Here is a 22,874-nt window from a genome sequence, read left to right on the forward strand (position 1 = left end):
CCCAGGCCAGGGTGAGGATAGCTGGCAGCCCCACCTGTGCCAAGGCTTTCCACCTGGAATGCTCTGCCATCAAAACATGAACTGCTTGTTCATGTGCAGTGGATGATGCAAGTGTGCAGCTCACACTGCAGCTGCACATCGAGCTACCTGCATTGAAGGTGTTGCTCAACCACAGCAACAGCTCTTTTGGAAGTCACAGCTCTCTCCAATGCCAGCCCTGGCTTGTTTGTCCTCCCTGCTCATTTGCTGGAACTCCCTCATGCTGTCCTCTGGTCACCTGTAAGGACAAACAGTGATAAGTGGAGTAGAGGAACAGGACATTAGTGCAGATTTCTGTGCCACAGAGATGTACAGCAGGGGACAGGATCCAAATATTTGCTCATTTCACCCATGTTTCTCACACTTAGATCAAAATTAAGTTGTTTTTCCATCTTACAGCTATATTTTGTGCTGCTGCTCCCAGAAATCAGTCACTTCTCATTGATCGCTTGGAGGTCCTGCACTGGGGTGCAGGCAGTGCACTTGGCCTGGAGGTGGGGTGTGCATGTATCCCTCTTCCTGCCAGTGATACAGCCCTGGGTACTCCCAGCAAAACCTAGTCAGTGGGAGGGCCCAGCCTGCTTGCATGGACAGTCGAGAAAGCGAAGTCCTTCAGTTACTGGCAAACAACCTGAAGGCAAAATCCTCCCTGTGTGTCACCTGTGTTATATCTGGACTCACCATTATCAGTCTTTGTCCTGGTCACACCCTCCTCCAGGCATACCCCCAGCTCTGCACCCCAACAGTCCCCATCCCCATCCCAAGGAGATCCCACATAGACACAGGCACCCTGGTCCTTATCAGAGAAGAGGGGCTAGCACCAACCCCCCAGGACACCTTCAGCCCAGACACAGATGCACAGCACAGCTTTCCTTGAGCATTGGGGGGGACAGTTGGGGATACCCCAGCAAGAGCGATGGGTGTGTGTATGTGTGTGCACATGTGTGTCTGTCTGTCTTTTGTCTTTCTGGGTGCCTGCCTGATTGTCTCCACCTGCCCATTTCTACCTGCTTCCTTCTGTTTCTCTTCCTTTCTGCCTCTCCTTGCCAGTGCATCTGTGTGTCTCTCTGAACGGCTGCTTGCCCCTTTGTCTCTCTGGCTCCGAGCATGTGGATGTGTGTGTCTTACTGTGAATGCACCCGACCTTTTTCGCATGCCCGTGCATCCGTCTCTTCGTGTGTGTGTGACCTCGTCCACATGCCTGTGTATGTTTGCATGCTCCTCTGCGTCCGTGTGACCGTCTGTTCCCCACACACATCTCCCCCCACACCCATCCATCCGTCCGTCTATCGGTCCGTCCCGCTCCGTGCCCCGCCCGCTGCCACAGCCCTTCAGCACCGCCGCGCACGGACAGCTCCTGCCGCCTCCTGCCGCGGCGGCACCGCGCACCGCGCACCGCACCGCACCGCACCGCACCGCACCGCACCGCGCCCCCTCCCCGCCGGAGCGCTCCGCCCCGCGCCCCCTCCGCGCCGCGCTCCGCCCCGCCGTACATAAGCGCCGGCACCGCCGCCGGTCCCCCTCCGCCGCCATGAGCTACAGCGCGGAGCCGTCGGCGCTGGCCGCCTCCTATCGCCACCTCTTCGCGGAGGCCCCGCGGCGCCCGGAGATGCTGGCGGGCCGGTGGGTGCGCCCGGGCGCGGAGCCGGAGGCGGTGCGGGAGCGCGGCGCAGAGCCGCGGCGGGCGCGGGGCAGCGAGAAGGAGCAGCTGCAGGGCCTCAACGAGCGCTTCTCTGGGTACATTGAGCGGGTGCGGGCGCTGGAGGAGCGGAACCGGGCGCTGGCGGCGGAGCTGGCGGCGCTGCGGCAGCGCTCGGACGAGCCGCGCCGGCTGGGGCAGCTGCTGGGCGGGGAGCTGCGCGCCCTGCGCGCCCGGCTGGAGGAGGCGCACGGGGAGCGGGCGCAGGCGGCGCTGGAGCGGGCGCGCCTGGCCGAGGAGACGCAGCGGCTGCGGGCGCGCTGCGAGGAGGAGGCGCGGAGCCGCGCCGAGGCGGAGCGGGCGCTGCGCTCCCGGCAGCAGGCGGCCGAGGCGGCCTCCCGCGCCAGCGCCGATCTGGGGCGGCGGGCGGCGGCGCTGCAGGAGGAGCTGGCGGCGCTGCGCAGCGCCCACGCCGAGCATCTCGCCGAGCTGGGCGCCGCGCTCCCGGCCGCGGCCCCGCCGCCGGCCCCGCGGCCCGATCTGGCCGCGGCGCTGCGGGAGCTGCGCGCTCAGTACGAGGCGCTGGCGGCCCGCAACCTGCAGGCGGCCGAGGACTGGTACCGCGCCCGCTGCGCCCGCCTGCACGAGCGGGCGGCCCGCAGCCAGGAGGCCGTGCGCGCCAGCCGCCGCGAGGCCGGCGAGTGCCGCCGCCAGCTCCAGGCGCGCCTGGTGGAGATGGAGAGCCTGCGCGGCGCTCACCAGTCCCTGGAGAGGCAGCTGCAGGAGCTGGAGGAGCGGCACAACGCCGAGGCCGCCGGCCTGCAGGTGAGCCGGGCGGCGCCGGGAACCGTCACTGTGCCCTCCCCTGGCACCGGGCAGCGCCGGGCACTGGGCGGCACCGAGCATCCTCCTCCCGCGCCATCCGCACCAGTCGGCACCTCCATCCCAGCAGCCACTCCCTGTAATGTGTAGCACCGGGAATCTCATCCGGCGCGGTGCGTCGTACCGGTACCCGCGTCCCCGCACTCTCCCTCCCCTGGTCCTGCAGCGCTGAGCATCGTCGCGGCCTGCGAGGTGCTGCAGCCCAGCTCTGTCCCCTGCAGCAGCCCCTCCCGCAGTTCTGTGCAGCGCTGGGCGCCCCGGCCCCATGCGGTGCCCCCCCGCCCCACACCGCTGAGCACCATCGCCTGCACTGTCCCCATCAGCGCCGCGCTACAGGACACATCCCCAGCACGGAACGGCACCCACCCCTCCTGCCTTGTGCAGCACCCACCCATGCAGGCAGTGCCCCTGCAGCGCTGCGCAGCGCCAGGCATCCCTGCAGCCTTCCCACCACCCAGCGTTGTGCCTCTCTGCCCTGCACGCAGATCCTGCCCACCACGGCATTGCCTGTTGCCTTCACCCTTTATGCAGAGGCAAAACCCCATAGGGCAGATCTCGGGGAAGCAGGCCAGCACACCCCTCCCAAAGCTCCCTTCCCACAGGGGACATCCTGCACACAGTAGTGCTGTTTGGGGCATCGATCCATCCCGGCCCTGTCCCTTAAGGATCAGGTCCAAAATTGCCTACACATCATTGTGGGCAATTCCTCGAAGCTGTCTGCCCAGGCTTGGCCCTTTGCCCTATGGGCTAGCTCTTGGCACCTGCACTGCAGAAATTGGAGCTCTGCAAAGATTGTCTGGACTTGCAGACAGATCCCAGCATTTTTTATGTCTGTGGAAAGACTCATGTGAGGCAGACACTGAGTGCTCCATATCTCTTATTCCATTACTGCAGTATTGCCACATTTTCTTGCTACAGGGAACTGTTCATGATTTATAATAAAATGAATCATGAGATTGTTCTATTATATGGCTGTTAAATGATCTGTGGTTTCTAAATCAAGCCATTTCGTTCTAAATACTGAAACAACTGCTTTAATCATACGTGGAGGGCCCAAGTAATGCCTTGTCATTTCCAAGGCCAAATTTTGCCAGGCGCTCTAGAATTCGTGACTTAGTTCCAAGCTGCTTGCAAGCTTCCTGAATAATTGAGGTGGTCTTCAACAATTTTTGTGGAAATAGGCAATTAAAATATTATCCACAGTGAAAATATTATACACAGTAATCTTCTTAAATACTCTTCATGCCATGTGAAAGAGGGGTCCTGGGAGCAAGCTATTAATTGGAGAAAAAAAAATTAAGCAACTGGATTAAACAGCATCATAATTGAAATTGCTTTAGTGACAGCATAGCTGTGCTTTTCTATATGACCCTCAGGATCTACTTTATATGTAGCAATACTTAAAAGTCCATTGAGCAATGTGTATGTGTATCAGCTAAGTAATTTCCTTGGCTGCAAACAGTGGAAGTGTGTCTTAAAAGAGAATATTCCTATTGTCTTGAGCTTTTAAAATGATCCTGCTAAAGCAGAGGCATGTATTTACAATTGTGGGCTGCCCAGTCAAATCTGAACCAACACGCAAGAGCTTTTTGTTAGGGGACAGGTTTGCAGTGGTGTGAGGAGGGGATTTTTATTCTACCAGCTGGCAGAGCTGGGTTGTGGAAGAGAGATGCAGATCAGGAACAAGGACAATCAGTTTTGAAAGAGCTTTTTGTTCATGTGGACTACAGGCAGAGGGAAGAGGGCTGGAGGCACAAAGAGTCACAGCAGCAAGAGTGGAGCTGTCCCAGGGTGGGGATCAGCTCAAGTCATTCCTTCCTGCCCTGGCTTGGTGCAGCAGCAATCTGTCTGCTTTGGAGCAGAGGCTTTAATCCCTACAGCAGCAGCAGCCATGTCCTGCAGCTTCTCAGTCGATGCCCCCACAGAATGATCTCCTCAGAGGCACAGCTTCTTGCAGATCTTTTGCTGTGAAAATGGTCAGGGCAGCACAGGTCAAGGCAGGGACCACAAGGATGGCTCCTAAATATCCTGCAAGGCTGGCTGTGCCCAGCTAATCCGACTGTGGCGTGCTCTGTGCTGCATTCAGGATGAGCTGCTGCTCTGAGGGGCTCTGCTCAAACAGGACCCACTGCATCAGGGTCAGCACAGCTCCCTGCTCCCTGGGCAGCTCCACCTGCTTTGATTGTTTCTGCACTGTCCACCAGGAAGGTTAGGCAGGAGAGGAAGGTGGGGACATACATGATAGGAATGGGAATGGGTCAAAATGAGGATGATGTGGCAGCACAAAGATTGTTTGATGGAACAGAGGATCGGGAAGCAATTGCAAAGTCTTGACTCTGGGAGGGGATGCAGGAGAGTGGAGATGGGCAGTGGCCATGGCAGGGCTCTGTAGGCAGGGCTACATCGTGGCTTAAGTACAAACTGCTGACTCATTCCTGTTCCAAATCACGCTCCTCTGGTGGCACAGTGGGGCAGCTGGCAGCAGGAAACCTGATTGGGAAGAGTCTTATGGGAGCAGGTTTCACTGCTTTCAAGCTGCTACTTAGATACATAGATGCATGTGGGAAAAATACAGACTGTTGTTTTCTGAAAAAAAAAAAATAGAAGAAAAGATTAGCCTCCTTTGTCAGCAGGAATTCTGGCCTTGGAGTCCTGCACATCACAGGTAAAACTGGTTATAAGGAATAAAAAAGGCAGGGCAAAGCTTACAGTAAGGATGCTAGAAGGACATTGTCCAGCTGAGCACCCTGGCTCTTGCAGGGCAGGCCCCTGTCTCTGTAATCTCCCCAAATCCCTGCATTCAGAATCCCCCACTTTGAGGCTCTGAGGCATTTTCCCAGGAAGGTGACAGACTTCCCCACCTGGAGGGGACCCCTGGCAGGAGCACCTCTCCTTCCACCTCCTGGAAGCATGTCCCAACCCTTCCTAAGCCCTGCAGATGCAGACTGCAGCCTTTCTTCTCCGCTGCTGCAGTGCGGGGTTCTTTCACTTGTCTTGTTGAGCCACTGCCTCTACTTTGAAGATATTTAAGCCCAAAACTTCCCTCTGTAGCACCCTGCCTTGTCCCCCCCACAGGACTGGGGGGTCCCACCACCATGCATTATTTGCCCATCTCACAGACCCCACTGCAGATGGGAAACTACATGAATCCATCAATGGCCAAGCCTCCCCATTGCACACTCTCACAAGCCAGGCCTGGTGCTCTGCCTGCTTCTCCATCCCTGCTAGCATGAGATTTCATGGTCCCACACCCCTGGTGGGTTGTGCCATCATGGATCAATTGCCCATTGCAACTTCCCTGTCTCTACAATGGGCAAAGCAGAGTGGAACTGTGGGAGAAGTCCCTGTTCCAAAATGCAGGGCTGAGCACCCTTGCCTTTGCAGGACACCATTGGACAGCTGGAGGATGACCTGCGAAACACCAAAAACGAGATGGCACGGCACCTGAGGGAGTACCAAGACCTGCTCAATGTCAAGATGGCCCTTGATATTGAGATAGCTGCCTACAGGTAAGGCTGCTCTATTCCTGCTCTACCAGGACACTTCCCAAGCCCAATCCCCTGAGCCCACTAGGCTGGGGTATTTTCAAGGGCCCAGAAAATACTTGGGTACACACTGCAGAAGCACCACAAGCATGTTGTTCATCTCTCCCACCTGGATCTGCCACACTCCTGCCTGGGGAGCAGCCATGGCTCCATGTCCTGCCCCAGTCTAGCAGCTGTGAACCACTTCCCTCAGCCATCCCAGAGGCAGTATTTTTTACTGGGGACAGTTGGGGTTGGAAAACTGTTTCTCTTGTAAAGTTAAAAGTAGATGCAAAAGACTGTGCTTCGAGTATTTATTTTCCTGTTGTTTCTGGAGAGGAAAGAAGGGAGAAAGTTGCTCTCATGTACTCCATATTGCAAGTCTTCCAGAAATGGTTGACCAAAATATGATTTTGAATCAGTTTCATGGTGCAGTGTGAACTGTGTGTGGCTTGGACTTGCCTGCAGGGCACAACGTGCTCTCAAGTTTTGCAGATGTTTCACATTCCCACACTAACCTCTTCCCTTGTGATGTGCTTGCAGGAAGCTGCTGGAGGGAGAGGAGACCCTCTTCAACATGGGAAGTGGCGGCCTTCCATCTCTCAATTCCCTCCCCAGCCCCACTTATTCCTTCCAGCCAAGGAGCTTTAGTTCCTCTACTCTGTCCTTCAAAGAGGAGGAGCAAGGAGAGGTTATTAAAGTGACCTCTAAAATATCATCCAGCAGGGCTGAGGTGATTGAGGGGACCATAACCTCTGTCAAGAAAAGAGGGAGGTTAAACCTGCATGGAGGAATCCTTGCCAATGCAAAGATGTAACCATCAGGACCCTGTTCACAAGCATTTGAGGGGGAACAGTCTCCACTCGGCCTTGAAATTGCTCCTCTGGGCACAAAGCTGCACTGGGCTCGCAGGAAGCCTCCCTTAAAAACACAAAATCCCCCCGGGGACACCAACCAGGGATGGCTTCCTTGCGGGTCCTGCCACACAGAGGCCGAGCTTGGCACATTGCTCCCTTTTAAATGGGGTGGGGGCACACAGGACAGGTAGCTAGAGATGCATGTTGGTCGTTGTGGTGGTGGCACATGGACTCATAACACGCTCCCTCTCCTCCTACGGCGGGCGAGGGGCAGACAGCTGGGAAGGCTGCTGAGCCAGCTCTCCCGGGAGGGGAGGGAAACAACTCAACATGTTTACTGTAACTAGTTTCATCAATTATCCAAATCCATGTACAGCTAAACTCTTCCCCACTCCTCAAACTGTAGCCATCCACTTTTAACCCTAGAAGCACAGAAATAGCCATACGGGACTGTAACCGCACCTGACATCTGATCTCAGCCACGTACGTTTTGAACTATAAGGAATGTTACTTTTTCTTTGTACTGACAAACCTTGTTTTCTGACAGCACTAGTCAAGCCAGGCGCATGCAGCAGGCACAGGGCAGGGAACTGCTACACTGGAGGCGAAGGCACCACTGTGCTAAATATGAGGCTCTGAGGGTCCCTTGTTAGGCTGCACGGTCTTCCAATGTAAACCCTGTGCCTAGATCAGCATCGTGCCCCAGCCAGCACTGGGAAGCTGCAGGACTCCTGAACACCAGCCCGCAAAGCATCCTTGTCTCCGCTCTAACTGTTCCAACGTGTGCCAAATTTGATATAGGATTTAACAACCATAGGTTTCCTTCAATGCCTTAAATTGCCAGCGATCGCTTTTGCAAGAGCCGGAGACGCCGCGTGTTGAGTGTCAGTGCCCCGGCAGGGTTATCAGCACCAGACCTCGCTGCCCTTGCGGTGCTGCCAGAGTAGTTCCTGGAACCAGCAAATTGTTTGCTCGCACTCTTTCCTCTTCTATTGTAAGGCACAAGTTAATAATTAAAAAAAGAAATAGTTGTGTGGATCAAACTGAGCTGTTTTGTAGTCTTTGCTGCTGCGTCATCTCGGGAACGCACGTCGGTGTCTGGCCCTCGGCTGGTCCAGTGCCCAGCAGTCCCTCTGGGCCCCTGCCAAGAACCTGGGGTTGGGCTGCAGCTGCCAGCCCCTCCTGCTGGGGGTGCAAGGTAAGGCTGGACCCACCGATGGCAGTGGGGCACGTCTGGGGCTCACTCAGGTGCCTGCCATGGTGGCCCTGCCATGTGGAAGAGTTCATGGCCAGCTGGCTGAGGGATCAAGGTCTGCCACAGTCGAGTGCACCCTCATTTGCTCAGACAATGAACTCTGAGGCTGTGATTTGCATCACACCCCTGGCAGTTCAGTCCCAAGGTACCTGTAATTTCCTCTCCACACTGCCTGTGTGCTCGGGGGTTAGAAACAGCCTCGTGCTTTACCTGCACAACTGAAGATAAAGTGAATTTCACAAGAGCAGATGAAGAGCAGAGGGTGCACCCACCTCCCAAGTAAACCCAGTAGTTACAAGTGCTTTGACCAGCAGTGGTTTATATCTGGAAGATGCACACATTCTGCTTGAGATGTGCCTGTAGAGGGAAAAAGCAGCTTCCTGCTGGGTGGCCCTTCCAGAGCACACTGTCCTGGTGCCTTTCCATTCCTGCTTTGTTACACCATGTCGTGCCAATCTGCCCCAGAGCCCCAGGGACTCAGTGTGACAGTCACAGGCTTCGCCACCAGAGCTGCAGGCCAGGAGCAGCATGGCCACACCTTGATCCCGTCACACTGGTAACCTCGGGGCCCATGGACAGGCTGCTCACGGTGGGGTGGCAGCCCCAGGCAGGGCAGCCCTGCAGGTGGTGAAGCAAGGGGCACTTTCCAGAGGCAGGGAGGGGCCCCAGGCATGGCTGGAGCAGTGCAGCTCACCAGCAGCCCCCAGCAAACAGCACAGAGCAACTTGGGGTGCCCAGGCAGAGCCTGGGGGAGCCAGCACTCGCAGAGTTAAGTGCAAGGCACTGGCACATAAAACAAGATCAAGAAATGTCCAAATATGTCCTGGGTGAGCTGTCAGTTAGGAAATACAAACACAATATTTCTCCCAGTCCATAGGGAGAATAAAAAGCAGATGTGACTGTGCAGCTAATTAAATGTACTCTGAATCTCAAACGCTCCCCAGCACTGCTGCTTTCTGTCCCTTGAGCGTAAGCAGCCTGACCTGTCCTTTGTTCCCAGCACAATCCTCAGTGAGAATTCCTGCTTGCTCAGCTAACTGGATGCTAATAATGAAGCTGGGAATTTTACTTTGGTGATATCAGTGTGAAGGGACTGCAGTGGTGGAGCAGGATGGATGAGCTGCAGGAAGGACAAGAAACTATTTTGGAAAATGGCTGCAGTGTGAGGGCTAGCCCAGAGATTTCCTGCATTTTTGGAGCTCTGAAGCAGTTTGGTGCTGTCTCATGGTGTTAAACTCCAGAGGTGACAGAGGGACAACAGGCAGGGAGGCCTACACTTTCCTTTTCTTTATGAGAAGAAAAATGACAGCAAAGAGGGACAGACCTGGCTGAATATGTTGCCAGTGCTGACCTCTGACTATCACCATTCAGGCCTCCTTTTCCAGGGTTATCTGCTTCAGAGTGCCTCCTTTTACCTGCATGCTTATATGCACCAGAAGGCTTCTACAGTGAAACCATAAGCTGGAACAGGACAATAAATCCTCCTTTGTGCTCCCAGCTTTCTTACTGGGTTAAACACCCAGGCTGCCAGAGGGAAGGAGTGAGTCACACTGCAGATGTTGAAAGATTTATACCTCTATAAAACCTCTTGGATAAAAGGCAGCTGTGGACAGCACGAACAGCTCAGAAAGCAGCAGAGCACAGCTATTTCTCCTTGATACTGCATTTCCTTCACCTTTATGCTGGGGAGAGCTTGAGCTTCCACACAGTGAGACAAATTCCCACCACTGGCCTGGCTGTTTGTTTTTTTTCCCTGGCTGTAGCTGCTGGCCCATGCAGTGGAGATGTAGAGCTCCTTGAAAACAGACAAAGCTGCTGCACACGGAGTTTTGCTAATGACGCTTATCTAGATGCTGTAATTCATTAAAAAGTAAGCCAAAGAAAAAAAAAATACCCACAAACCCCAAGTCTCCTTTGGCAGGAATGCAAACATCTTTTCCAGACTGGAGAAGAATGCTGTCATTCAGCAAGAAGGAATCAATAAGCAATTCAGAGCAGTCTCTTCCGGCACCTTTGGCTGGGTCCAGCCTACTCTCTCTTTGCCAGCTCTTGGCTCAGACACCTCTTTAAGGAATAAAGAGCTTCTTCCTGCAGTGAGTGACCCACACAGAGCCCTAACACAGCAGCCAAACAGATGTTTCTGAATGATCAAATGTCCCCATCACTGGGGTTTGACACTTGAAGCAGAGTTTATGCCAAAATAGCACAAGCAGCGCCAGCTCATTCGTGCAAGACTTCAGAGGCCTGTGGGAATCAGGATCACTTGGCAAATGCAGCACAACGTGCAAACAGGGCATGGCTTGGGGAAGGGTGGGAGAATTTTCATTGACCCTGGTCTCTGCCAGCGCTTCCAGCTGAGCCAAAGGGCTGCAGAGCTGGGGGGAAAGCACTCCTGCAGATTGTGCAGGGGTCTTCATCCCAAACCCAGCTCAACCAGAGATGAGCCTGCAACTCTGTGACAAGCAATTACATCCTTGTTAAAGCAGACATTGTGCTGGCCAGAACTGATATAAAGCATAACATGAAGAAGGAACAGTGTCCATGTTAAACATCTGCTTAGACAGCAGGGAAATACCCAGAAAATGCCAGAGTGCAATTCCAGAGCCCCAGGTACATTTCACTTGCTGATGGCAGCAAAGCTCTTGAGGTGCTTTATCAGGTGATGTTCTGAAACAACAGAGGCCCAAAGTCCATTCCTACCACAGCAGGGTCACTCTGTTTCTTTGCCTTTGGATTGAGAGGCAGCTGCTGCCTGCATGCCAGGAGCACAAGGAAAAAACAAGTTCTTGGCTCTCCGATGTCCAGAGCAGCCTCGTAAATGCTCTGACAGACACGTAGTCATCCCCTGAGATGAGGCACAGGCAGACCCAAGTGTGGTCTGTAAGAAAAAGCTGTTTGGAGATGCCATTTGGAAAAGCTGAGATCAGACTGAAAAACATGGTTTGCACTGAGGCTCAGAACATCATAAAGTTTAAGCAAATTTTCAATGGAATTGCAAAAAAAAAAAACAAAAAAAAACCAAAAAAAACACCAACCAAACAACAAAAAAAAGCCCTACGCCCCAGATATGACACCTCATTAGCAAATTCCTAGTCTACCAATGAGACCTGAGAGATGTATGAATAAGAATGCCTGAAGCAAGCCAAAATGATTCAGCAAGCCAAAACATTAAGGCTGGACTCTTAAGGAAGCAAGGATTATAGGATTATACTGTGACTCCATGTCCTCTTTACCCCCTGCATCCTCCCCTGATAATTTCTTATGCTCATCAGCTTAACTTCAGCCACTTTTGAGAGCACTGGAAGTCTCAAAGACACCAAATCCCTCTCAGTTTCAGGCTCTCAGGTAGGCAGGTGACACATCCTCACGGACTGAGAAGCTGAGCTTCCCCTACTGGACACCAGAAAATCCATTCAGGGGACAGAGGTTATGGATGCCTCAACACCAGGGGCTCCAGAGTAGCTCTCACAGGAACACACAATTTTTCTCAATCTTTGCCAAATCTCCACCACCCACTTTTTTAGTGCTAATGTTTCCTTTGGAAGAAAACAGACATTTTAAGCTTCTATTTCCAAATAGACTTTTACCACACAATTAGAAAATGCAAGTTCTCTTTTCCACTTTGGGAAACATTTCTTTTGCAGACCACTGCCGTATTTGACACAAATGCACTGTTTAACATTAAATCCCAATAAAGATGGTGACACAGCTCCAGCAAGAATTCTGCAGTTGCAGAGCAGCCAATCAATACTGCATTTCACCTCAGATATGATTACCGTTTCTCTCTCAAAAATAATTAAATTCAACCTGTCCAGTGATTAAAGCTGTATCCATGGCAACATTCTGAAGCCTCAGTCAATGTAAATATCCTTTAGCTCATTCAATAAGGTCTTTTAAAGATGACATGGTAAAATTCCATTTGTGACCACATTGCTTCTCTTTCTGCTGAACTAATTAGTGTCACAGAAGAACCACAAGGTAGAAAAGCGAAATAAAAAGCAGAAGTGAAGAGAATGCACCATTTGCAACACTTCTCCATCTCTCAGATGGAGAATTATGACAGAGCAGATATTTATGACAGCCTAAAAGGTGCATTTTAAAGAACCTAAACACTCAGGCTGGCCCTTGGTGCATTCTATTGAGTATATTAAAAGATTCATGGGGAGAACATAAAAAATCTCTTTAAAAGAAAGGCATGCAATACATAAAAACTCCTTTGTCTCTTAATAGACTGAATCCCTCCACTCATTTGTATTGACCACAAATTTCATACTAATGATATTCCACACTGAAAAAAGTAAAACCAGAAATGCCAGGGATGTAATTTTCCTAGTGACTGTTAAAAATGTATTAATGTAAGTCATTGCACATAAATGATTAATGATTCCCTGAAAATAAATGCAACATGGACTAGTATTAGACAAGCTTGAATGGTTTTTCAATAAAACTCTTTGGTTGTTTAATATCTATAGAAATGAGCTGTAAGAGCTCCCCTGGCTCATGTGTGCCACAGTCTGGTGGCAGTGCAGAGCCAGGCTGGGTGCACTGCTGTGTTCAGGACATAAATGACAACTATCCCTGGCCATTGCAGGTCCTCTCTGCTTAGAGGGCTCAGCTGCACATTTCCCCAGCCTCTTGAACCTTATCTCCTTCTTACACTGAACCTGAACACAAAGAAAACAGGCAGAATGTAACCAATGTGACTCTGCTCACAACTTAATTGTAGCTTGATTCTGCATTTATAAGAAGTCTGGAAACTAAAGCCCATCATCTCCTCTTGCTGGGAATTAGCAGGTCTGTACAGAACTCAGAATTATGCTGCATTTATAAGCAGTATTTAATAAGGCTCTGTGTTAGCCATGATGCTGTTAAGAAGACAATGAGAAAGGAAAAACCAGAATTCTCTCATCAAGTAAAGAAACAACCGTGTCTGTAAAATAATGAATGAGTCCAAGCACACCTTCCCTCACTTCCAGAGCAGAAGGCTGGCTCATCTCCCACGAGGGCAGAGATGCCATCCCATAGACGGCCTGTTGTTACAGATGCTCTTCTATCATCAGCAGCAAAAGTGGCTGGAGGCAAGCCAAGGTTAAAAGGAGACCAACAGAAATAAAACAGCAGCAGGAGAGCTGAGAGAAGATTGGCACATTTTAAAGCAAGCAGGCTGATTATGCAGGAAACCACAGAGCCTCAGCTCAGCCTTGGCAATAGCTAAAGGTCACCCTGCTGCACGGATGTGCCCCAGGGGACCTGCAGCACTGGAGAGAAGGAACGCATCAGTGCCTTCAGGTGGAAGAAAGCAGGATGTTCAGCCAGGAAAACTATGCTAAAAATACACTTTCTGAAGGCAGGTGAGGAAGAAATAGAGAGAAGTGGACAAAAGGGAAATACCAGGTCACTAAGCATTCATTACAAAAACACCATAGCTACAGGCCTTCAATCCTCCTCATTAAGCCACCAAAAGGGTGAAGAAGGGAGTGTTGGCCTTCAGCATTTTAGCTGGCATGTGATTTATCCCACAGGAAAATCCTTTGAAGATATTCAGGAGGCCTTTTTTTTTTTTTTTTTTGAAAAGCAGAATTTGACACTGACATTAGTGCCAGTGGCAGCACAGCCCTCTTGGGGCCATGCAAGTCAAATGCATCCTAGAATGACATTAATTTGAATTAACTATCAGCTTCAATACAGCTGTTAAACTCTGCACATGAGCCCTTCTGTGGATGTGAAGTTCAATCCAGGGTTAAGGGTGAATTTGCAATGTAAAATGTGACTATACTGATAATGATTTTTTAGCACAGAGCTATAAATTTGAAAACAAACCCCTGAGTGATAATGGAAAAGGAAAGGGCAATACTGAGTATTTGAACCACGCCTTGATTCCAGTGGCAGAGAAAGATTCAGTTCACAGGGACTCGAGAACAACAGCCATGAGCATGAGAGACAATAAGTGAGAGGTGGCTTTCACAAAAAGATGTTTTTGTTGATGAAAAAAGGGGTCCTTTAACTACACACAATTATTTCTCCTATATTTCGATGTAAAAATCATCTTGACTTCTTTACTGAGCTATTTCTCACTAAAATCCTCATTAAAAGGAGAGTCCCAGAGATTTCATGTTACTCCAGCTAACAATACCACACTTAGCTCCAGTGGAGACTCTGGTATTGAATTACCCTTCACCATTCAGCCTCTTAATTGAAATCTGTCATTCTAACAAGCCCAGAGCACATTCAGCAGTTTCACTATCATCTACTACAATTCTGAGGCTGACACAGGAAACATGGCATAGAAACACAAGGGCTCAATTTTAAATTGGCTAAAATAAAGTTTATTTTACTGTTACAATATATAATCTTTTATTAACACAACTCACAAGGTGTTTACAAAATAATCTCATTTTCTGCTGCATTTTAAACACTACTTTTATACAAACTTTAAAGGTAAAATAGGAGTTTGTAGCTAAAAAGGCTTTTTGTCACATATTTAGAAGCATCATGAGAGTTACTTCAAACAAAACTCTTTTTTCTTATGGTGCCACCTTCACAGACAAAACAATGTTTATTGTAAAGGCCTGAGGGAGGATTCATGAAAGCTTTCTTAAGACAGAGGATGCCAGTCCTCTTTGGCTGCCAGTGGACAAATGCATTTGAGCCCTTGCAGCCAGGAGGGCCAGTGGAATCTGGGGGGCACTGGGAAGAGTGTGGCCAGCAAGTCAAGGGAAGTGATCCTACCCCTCCACCCAGCCCTGGTGAGGCCACATCGGGAGTGCTGTGCCCAGTTCTGGGATCCTCAGTACAAGGAGGACAAGGAGCTCCTGGAGAGGGTCCAGCAGAGGCCACAAGGGGTTGCTCTGCTCCTTAAGGACACTTCAATGTCCCTCACGCTCCTGGCAATGTCCCCTCCATGCCCGACTGGCTGCCAAGGGCTTCCAGGTCTGGATGGAGCTTGGGGTGCTGCTCAGGTGTCCCCAAGCTCCAGAACCCCTGCTCAGCTCAGTCAAACCCTCACCCCTGGACTTAGCCCACTCGCTGCTGCCGCCTCACCAGCTGACTGAAAGAAGGAAAAGAGGACTGAAAGAAGGAAGAAATTCTTTACATTGAGGGTGGCAGAGCACTGAACAGGCTGCCCAAGGAGGGTGTGGAGTCTCCCTCTCTGGAGGCATTCCAAACCCACCTGGACACATTCCTGTGTCTCCTGCTCCAGGTGACCCTGCCTTGGCAGGGACGTTGGACTGGGTGATCTCCAGAGGCCTGTCCAACCCTAGCAATTCTCTGGTTCTGTGACTCAGGTGCTCTGAAATGCCTTACAAAGGAATCTCTTCCCTTTCCCTGCACTGACTGCAGGGAAGGGAAGGAGCCTGGTGCCCAGTGGAAGCCTTCATGAATCCCCACACTGACGACCCAGTACGCAGCAAGACCGTAACACACGGAGCCCTCTGGTCCTTAATGCTGCTCAAGACAACATGGAAATCTCCAACAGAAGAAAATTTGAAGTGTTACAGTTGTCACCAAACCCAGTATTTTAACATGTTAAAATTAAACATCCTAACATCCTCTGTGAATCTGGTAGTAACAGGCAGGTATTACATCACTTAACCCTGATCTCCACTACAATGCACTAAAACACCTTGGAAAGAGTGGAAAAAGTGACCATTTCCACAGCTGCTGGAGAGGTATGTGCTAAAGTAAATGGATTTATGCTTCTGACAGTCAAGTCAGTTGACAGATTTTACATGATAGCAGATTGACAGTGAGTACTTTATATACAGCAAGCAGGTAGAAAGAGGTGCTACTTTTTTTTTTTTTCATGCATAGTTCAACCAGCTTACAGCCAGCTCATCTCCATTCAGACTAGAGATGCATGATCCACCATTTGGTATAAGCCAAACTACCAGCAAATATATTTCCAGTGCAAACAAAATTGTCTTTCTTCAAGAAAAACAACAAATTTAATGCTACTTCTCAAAAAACAATGCTTATGCTGCATTATTTTCTACCTATTTTGGTCTGCTTTTCTGAAGTTTCCTTCCTCTCCCCAAATCACATCCACAGACAGATGATCACAGTATTTTTTTTTTAGGCAAATGACTGTCTCTTCCCAAAAACAAATTATACTGCTCATTGAAGATCATCCCTGAGAGCACTGTTCTAGCTAGACAGACAGCCAGAGAAATCTCAGAGCATGGAGGAAAAAAAGGCTGTTCACCCTGCGAAATCTTGTGGTTTCAGAAAGTAAAAAAAAGAATTAGCTACTTGGAGCATTTAATTTCCCTGAGCTGAGTGAGATCTGAAGACAGTAATTAGTAACATGAAGCATAGCAACATCTACAGCTGTACTTACAGAAGCTGCAGTTTTTTACAGTGGTGAAGTCAGACGTTACATTACAAGCACACAGCAGTTAGTGGTGGTTCCTTTCACTTGCTTCCTGCCACAGGAAATGCAATGGCTTCTTTGGTGAGAAACAGCACTGAAGAAGCTCCACGACTTCAGATTCTTTAGCCTTCTGATATTCCAGACACCTTTAAGTTAGCGGAGACACCACCAGGCCATAGTGCAGTACAAGCAGACCATCCTAGAGAGAAGAGAAAGAAAGTCTCAGAACAGCACTTTTCCTTCTCCATGAGGAATTTCTGTCACCACCCGGTACAACTGCTGCATGGCAGGACCCCAGGTACAATCTCACCAGTTTACACTGTGTCCCTTCCACATGGAGAATGCAAGTTTTGAAGTATCAAGGCAAATAACTGCATTCCCCTCTCCTCTTTGAGATGGAAAAGTGTGTTAAAAAAAGGTAAAATCTGGTACTGCTTTTATAATAAAGTTATAATGGCATTATCATCATACAATCGGCTCTTGTTTACAAGTTGTGCTGATTTCCACATGGTATTGTGGAGCAGAAAAAAATGTAATCTATTAAGTAGTTCTAGAAAGTGCTGCCAAAAGTTGTAGCACAAGAGTCCAGACTACTACTACATACATTTATTAAGTAATAAATGCACTGGATTAAAAAAACCTCAAATGACAAACTAATAGTTTGTTAACTCATGTTTCTCTTCAAAGACTGCTTGACATAACAAAAAAATCCCTTTCACCTGTGAAACAGGACACTTCTGTTAGTGTTATTACTTATGTCACTTAATTCACAGGCAGCTGCTGAAAGGCCTAGCACTTAGTCTGCTTCCACCACAGACCCACTGGGAATCTGACATTGCATTACACCTACTTATATGGACAGACTGTAAAAGAAGTTCTTTTTTGAAGAGAGAACTACATTAGTACCAATGGACATGTCAGTTTTTTTACTGTATTTTGCTTCAGACGTTTTTATCTGTTAAGGCACAGGCTATAAGATAATTCATTAGTACCAACTCACTAATGTCTCTTCACCTTCTTACCCTGTTAATAACCAGGAACCCATTGCTAACTCCTGAAAGGATACAGAAGCTTTAACTCCTGTATCCTTTACCACCTAGCTTTAACTAGGTGATTAGCATAAATTGGGATAGCAGCATTGCAAGGCAGAACAGCTTCTAAGAGGTTACTCAGGAACCTCTTGGCACATAAAGACATTGTTATACCTTCCCAAAGGTACTTATTCCTTGTGCCCACTAGTTCCTTCAAAAGAGAAAATAAGACACATTCAAAACCTTATTTTTGGAGAAAAATTGTGGTCAAAACCAGTTTTTCCTCTACTTTCCAGTTTCTTAAAGGAAATAAATATTTATACAAGAAGAAAATGCTGCAATGTATTCTTTGATGAATAATTTTGAACTGGTACATTTGGCAGTAGGATATTTAAAGGAAATAGCCCTGTTAAACCCAAAGCCAAACCCACTGCAATTCCTTCTCTACAAAGAGAAGCTGAGAGTTACCCCAGTACTGGCACTTCTTCCTCTGTAATTATTCACTTGTAAAGTATTACACATTTCTATCTATGATCAGCTGCTTTCTCTAGATACTATTATTAAAAGGAAGTGCAAACAGAGAATGAGCTCCCACTGCCCATTACAAATCTCAAGGCTAACTCAGACAGGCACAAAAAAAAGCAAAGCTCTCCAGTGTCCTTTGGCACACATTTGTGACCCTGACCTAAAAAAATGCAAAGGATCCCACCTGTTACACCCAACTATAAATTTCAGAGTGGAACTGACAGCCCAAAACATCAGAGCATACACACCTTATGATGTTCTAAGAGCAGCAACAACAAAAAGTGCCCCACTTTCCAAATGCAATAACCCCATAGCAAAGAGTAGAACACTTCCATAGGAAATGTCTGCTAGAAGGTGCAGTAATTAAATTAGAACACAGTTCTTCCTGCTTAGCTCGGGAGACCAAAGAACCAGCACAATAGCATTGGGTTACAAAAAGGTGAGAGCTACAAAGAGACCATTATAATCTGCCCAGCCTCTATGCCAAGGGCCAAGGACATCAAGGAAGCTACTCCTTTTAGCTTTTCCCATGTGTGAGCTCATTATATCCATCAGTGATGCAGAACTCTGAGAGGACCCAGTTTCAGACAAGTGAAAATAACCAGCAGCTTGGATCAGGTTGCATTTGTGCAGCAGAGGGGAGAAAGGTAACAATGGAAAGAAGTTATATTCCTATTTACTTAATAACCAGCTTCCTTTCTCAGCTACTTGATCAAACTCATAATTCCAGGCAGAGCTCAATGTCTGGTAACAAAATTGAGCCTTTAAAAGTCTCTGTAAGTGTCTTTCATCACTCCTTGCAGTAAAATCTGCAAGTTTTACACTGTTTAAAACACTGAAAAAGCAAAGTTATTTCTTATTATATAAATTTTGTCAGTGATTTTTTCATGGTTTTGCCCTAAACAGAGCTAGAAATCCTAGTTTCAGCTAATTAGGAAGACTTAACCAACCACTCAATTTCAGAAATGTCAAAATATCTTGACATCTACCAGATTAAACAAGATTTATTCCTGATTCTTTTTTAGCCTTCTATCAACCATCAGAAATGAACATGTTATTTGATTACATTCAACCATTACAATTAGTTGCCTATTTACTTCAATTAAAACAACCCAAATAGGTTACTATGGGATCAGTGTCAGGAATATTTATTTTATCATCAGATCACACTTGGTCTTCCCACACATGCTGGAAAGGCAGAAATGTATCCAGAAGAGCTAAAAACTTGCTAGCTTGCACCTACTCAGGCTCTAAGGCATCATTACACAGTGCCAGTCAGTAGGAAAAAAGAAAAAGAAATACAACATCCAAAATCTTCACAAACAAATCTTAAGAACCATTCAACATAAGTAAAAGCCACTAAGAGCACCACATGGTTCAGAACAATAAATCACACACAACATACGTGATGCTGCAAATGCTACCAAAGAACGCACGTTAAAATTAATATATTTGCCAAAGAGAAACTTATCTGCATCTTTATAATCACTTTTCCCAGCAAAAAGAATAACTGCTGACATGAATGAACTTGCAAGTGAAAAATGTGACTCAGAATAGCAGCTATTTTTCTCCTCTAACAGTGGTTGTACTCATCTAAATAAAAGAGCCCAACGTTTATTCCTTCAAATGACTTTCTGTTGCAGAAGTAGTTTCTGAAGCTTCTTTCTTTGCATGAAGCATCTACAATGAACCTCAGAAACCTGTAAATGACAACAGCAGTATTGAACAGTGTCTCAGCATTCTGGTGAGAGCTGTTAAGGACATTCCAAACTCCAACACTGATTTAGAAAGGCTGGAAAGTTACAAAGGCACAAGATGCCCTTGGTGTTTAATGTAAAATTCATCAAATGTTCCTCTGTACTTATAGTTTCACTGCCGAGGACAACTGTGCCCTTTACTGAATTTCAGACCCTGGCGAGAAACAAACAACCCTCACCATTTTAGACTAGACCCATTCACTGAGATTTTTTTTCATGGCTAATTATCTAAAAATATTTTGCAAGGTTTTTTTAATCGTAGAAATGCATCCTCTTTATTTCTAAAAAATATTATAATGCTAGACTAAAGAATATGAAAATGTCACAATTATTTCAGTATCAAAAAAGAAGCAACATTACTACAGTAACTATTTGGCATAGAGATCTTCTAACAATATGAAGAGAAATTAAAGATGAACCTGGTCTTTCAAACTTCCCATCGAAAGTGACAATGAAAGAACAAGACTTCACAATAAGCCAAGGTATTTCTTTTCTATTTATTTGTCCAATAGAGAAGCCTTGAGAGAATTAACTGCTAGCATACTGATTTGGTAATAAATGAGATTTGAAACATCAGTGGAGAATGCATCCCAAGGCAACTGCTCTCTTCGTGGAGCTGCTGACTGGTACTTTATCACCAAACATCAATCAGGCAGACCCAGTTCTGACAAGAAATGAAACTGCTGCAGTATTCCTTGAAGTGCTCCCCCAAGAGCATTCCTCATACATGAAAAGCTTTTGTGCCAAGCTCAAGTCTAAAACCATACATGTGACTATACCTCTGGACTGAGAAATATACCATTCCCCTGCCATTTACTGAAGCTTTTAGCAGAGAGCACTTCCATCACTTTGTGCTGATTGCTGAATTTACTTACAATGACTCAGTGTCAGAAACAAGCTGGTTACCAGTTCCCACTTCCCCCCAGTTTCTATCCCCTGCTCCCCAAACTGGATTAGGTTACATTTTCATTTCTTCTTCATGCTATTATAAACCAGCTAAGACATCAGGTGTGGCATTTATTCCCTTCAACTGCAGAAACAGCACAAGTCTCATCAGATTTTAATGTTTGCCAATATTAACATGAGCCAAACACCTCTGCCCTGACTCTGGGACCCCTCCTAGTGATTCAAATCAGGTACAAGTGAGGCAAAGTCCAAGAGATCTCAAATTCAGCTTTTTACTTCCTGCCCCCAACACAGAGGCCTTCCTGTAGCATAAGAGAGCTCAGCAGGAATTTTAAATGTAAATGTTTGTGCATGTGTATGCACAAACAAGTGAGGAGAGCTGATTTTGCTACTATTTTAACCCTTCTGCTATCTGCTAAGATTGCTTTCCAAATAAGATACTGATCTAATCCTATTTCTTCCTACTGTATTAAATATTAACTTTCCAGACTCCCAAGTTCAGATTAAGATACAATTTACCATATATCCCAACTTTACATCTCTACTTAATGATGCACTTTGCAGAGTACTTAATTGTTTCTGCAGAACTTCTAAAATGGTGTGTTCCTTTAATGATGCTTTGGAAAGATTCACAAAGAATTTTTAAAAAATGCATTCTTATTTGCAAAGCCAGCAACACTAAAGACAGCAAGTTATCCAACAAGAAATAGCTGGCCATACACTCATGCTGTGACCAGAGCCAATACAATATGCATCAAGCAAATTTACTGCATTCATTACCCTCTGTTTGTGGTTTGTGTTTTTATAAGCAAGTTTATTCTCCTGACCAGTCACAAGGATAGCCTTATTTGGGATTTGTCCTCTGATTTCCCGCAGAGATGCAATTGCCAGAGAGGAAAAACAAGAAATGTTAATTGAAAAAATGGCTGGTACATATTATCATTGGTAAGATAGCAACTTGTTTTGGGGGAGAAAGACCCCAAAACAAAACCCAACACAAACCCCTCATATCCAGAACATCATGAGACCAAGAAGAACATGGTACACTTTGTCAACTCTACTTACAAGATAAAAATGATTTTGCATAAACTGGAGAGATTTTTCTCAGTGACCTCTTCAGACAAGCTGGTGCTACCTGAGGGCTTAAGAAAGGTCTGTTTTGAAACAGAAAACCTGGAACAAAGCCCCAGCTGCCACGTACCTGTACTGCACTCTCTCCTATGACCTGACGAATTTCCCTCAGTGTCTGGTAGTGCTCCAGCAGGTGATCACCACAGATTATATCCACCTGTGAACAAACACAAGCACAGTTAAGGCCAACTATGCCTTTGGAGTAGCAAAACAGCATCCAAGCCCTTTCAATTTTATTAGCAGAGCTCAATGCTAGCGTGTTAGACACTACAGCCATCTTTACCTCAGCTCTTCAAATGTATTTAGCATTCACAGCACTACTAAAGCCTTTCATGGCCCTGACCTGGGCTCACTGCTGAACAGAGAGGACAGTTTATTGTTTCACTCAGTTTGGTGTGTCCACTGAAACAAGCTCTTTAGTAATAGCTGTGATGAATTTAATGGGAATTTAGATAACGTATTAAAACGATCACACAAACATCTGCCATCATTCATCAGTTGCAAAAGAAGGAAACTTGTTTGTGCCACCAAAAAAAAGAGCCATTGCCATCCTCCTTATCTCGAGGGAGAAAACACCTGACTATTTCCACTTAATACTGTGGAAGAAGTGCCTCAATAGAGAGGAGCATCTTGGTGCATGCCATTGTCAGCAGTTACATGGCAGTCCTCCTTCAGCATGCACTCACTCAGTACTCCTGGGGTGCAGCTGCAGGGCATTCTCAGCAGTTCCATGCATTGTCCTCCACTGCAGCTGAACTCTGTCAGTGGTGCCTGCAATTTCACATGGGGCACCTTCATTTGGTGAATGCCCACAAAAACAATAATTTTGTGGAAAACACAAACCTTAATCAGTATTTTGAATTCCTTGCCTTGATTATTATGAAAAATATGCTTCTCTATAGAGTTACCATGTATTTACAGTCCTTAATGTAAATCCAGTCTCTAATGCTCCAAAGA

At 47.4% G+C, this 22,874-nt stretch overlaps 2 protein-coding genes across 3 annotated transcripts in view; one reads left to right on the forward strand and one right to left on the reverse strand.

The window, feature by feature from the left end:
• Nucleotides 1–1,570: 1,570 nt before the first annotated feature.
• Nucleotides 1,571–7,984, forward strand: INA (internexin neuronal intermediate filament protein alpha). Its single transcript, XM_041415300.1, has 3 exons — nt 1,571–2,503; nt 5,945–6,069; nt 6,628–7,984. The coding sequence occupies exons 1-3, from the start codon at nt 1,571–1,573 to the stop codon at nt 6,899–6,901; spliced, it is 1,332 nt and encodes a 443-aa protein (XP_041271234.1). The 3' UTR covers nt 6,902–7,984.
• PCGF6 (polycomb group ring finger 6) overlaps nt 4,804–22,874 on the reverse strand; it is a 30,834-nt gene continuing 12,763 nt past the window's right edge. The window contains exons 9-11 of one of the 2 annotated variants that reach the window (XR_005953457.1): nt 21,988–22,074; nt 16,535–16,766; nt 4,804–5,146 (exon numbers count right to left, since the gene is read on the reverse strand). Coding sequence is in view for 1 of the 2 variants with exons in the window: in XM_041415301.1 (XP_041271235.1) it covers nt 16,716–16,766; nt 21,988–22,074 (138 nt within the window). In the remaining variant the exon portion in view is untranslated. Of the gene's footprint in view, nt 5,147–14,499; nt 16,767–21,987; nt 22,075–22,874 lie in introns of those variants that run through there. The other variant, XM_041415301.1, reaches the window with a different exon arrangement.

The sequence above is a fragment of the Onychostruthus taczanowskii genome, unplaced genomic scaffold (assembly GCF_017590055.1).
Source record: "Onychostruthus taczanowskii isolate IOZ18803 unplaced genomic scaffold, ASM1759005v1 scaffold5, whole genome shotgun sequence".
Classification (NCBI taxonomy): domain Eukaryota; kingdom Metazoa; phylum Chordata; class Aves; order Passeriformes; family Passeridae; genus Onychostruthus; species Onychostruthus taczanowskii.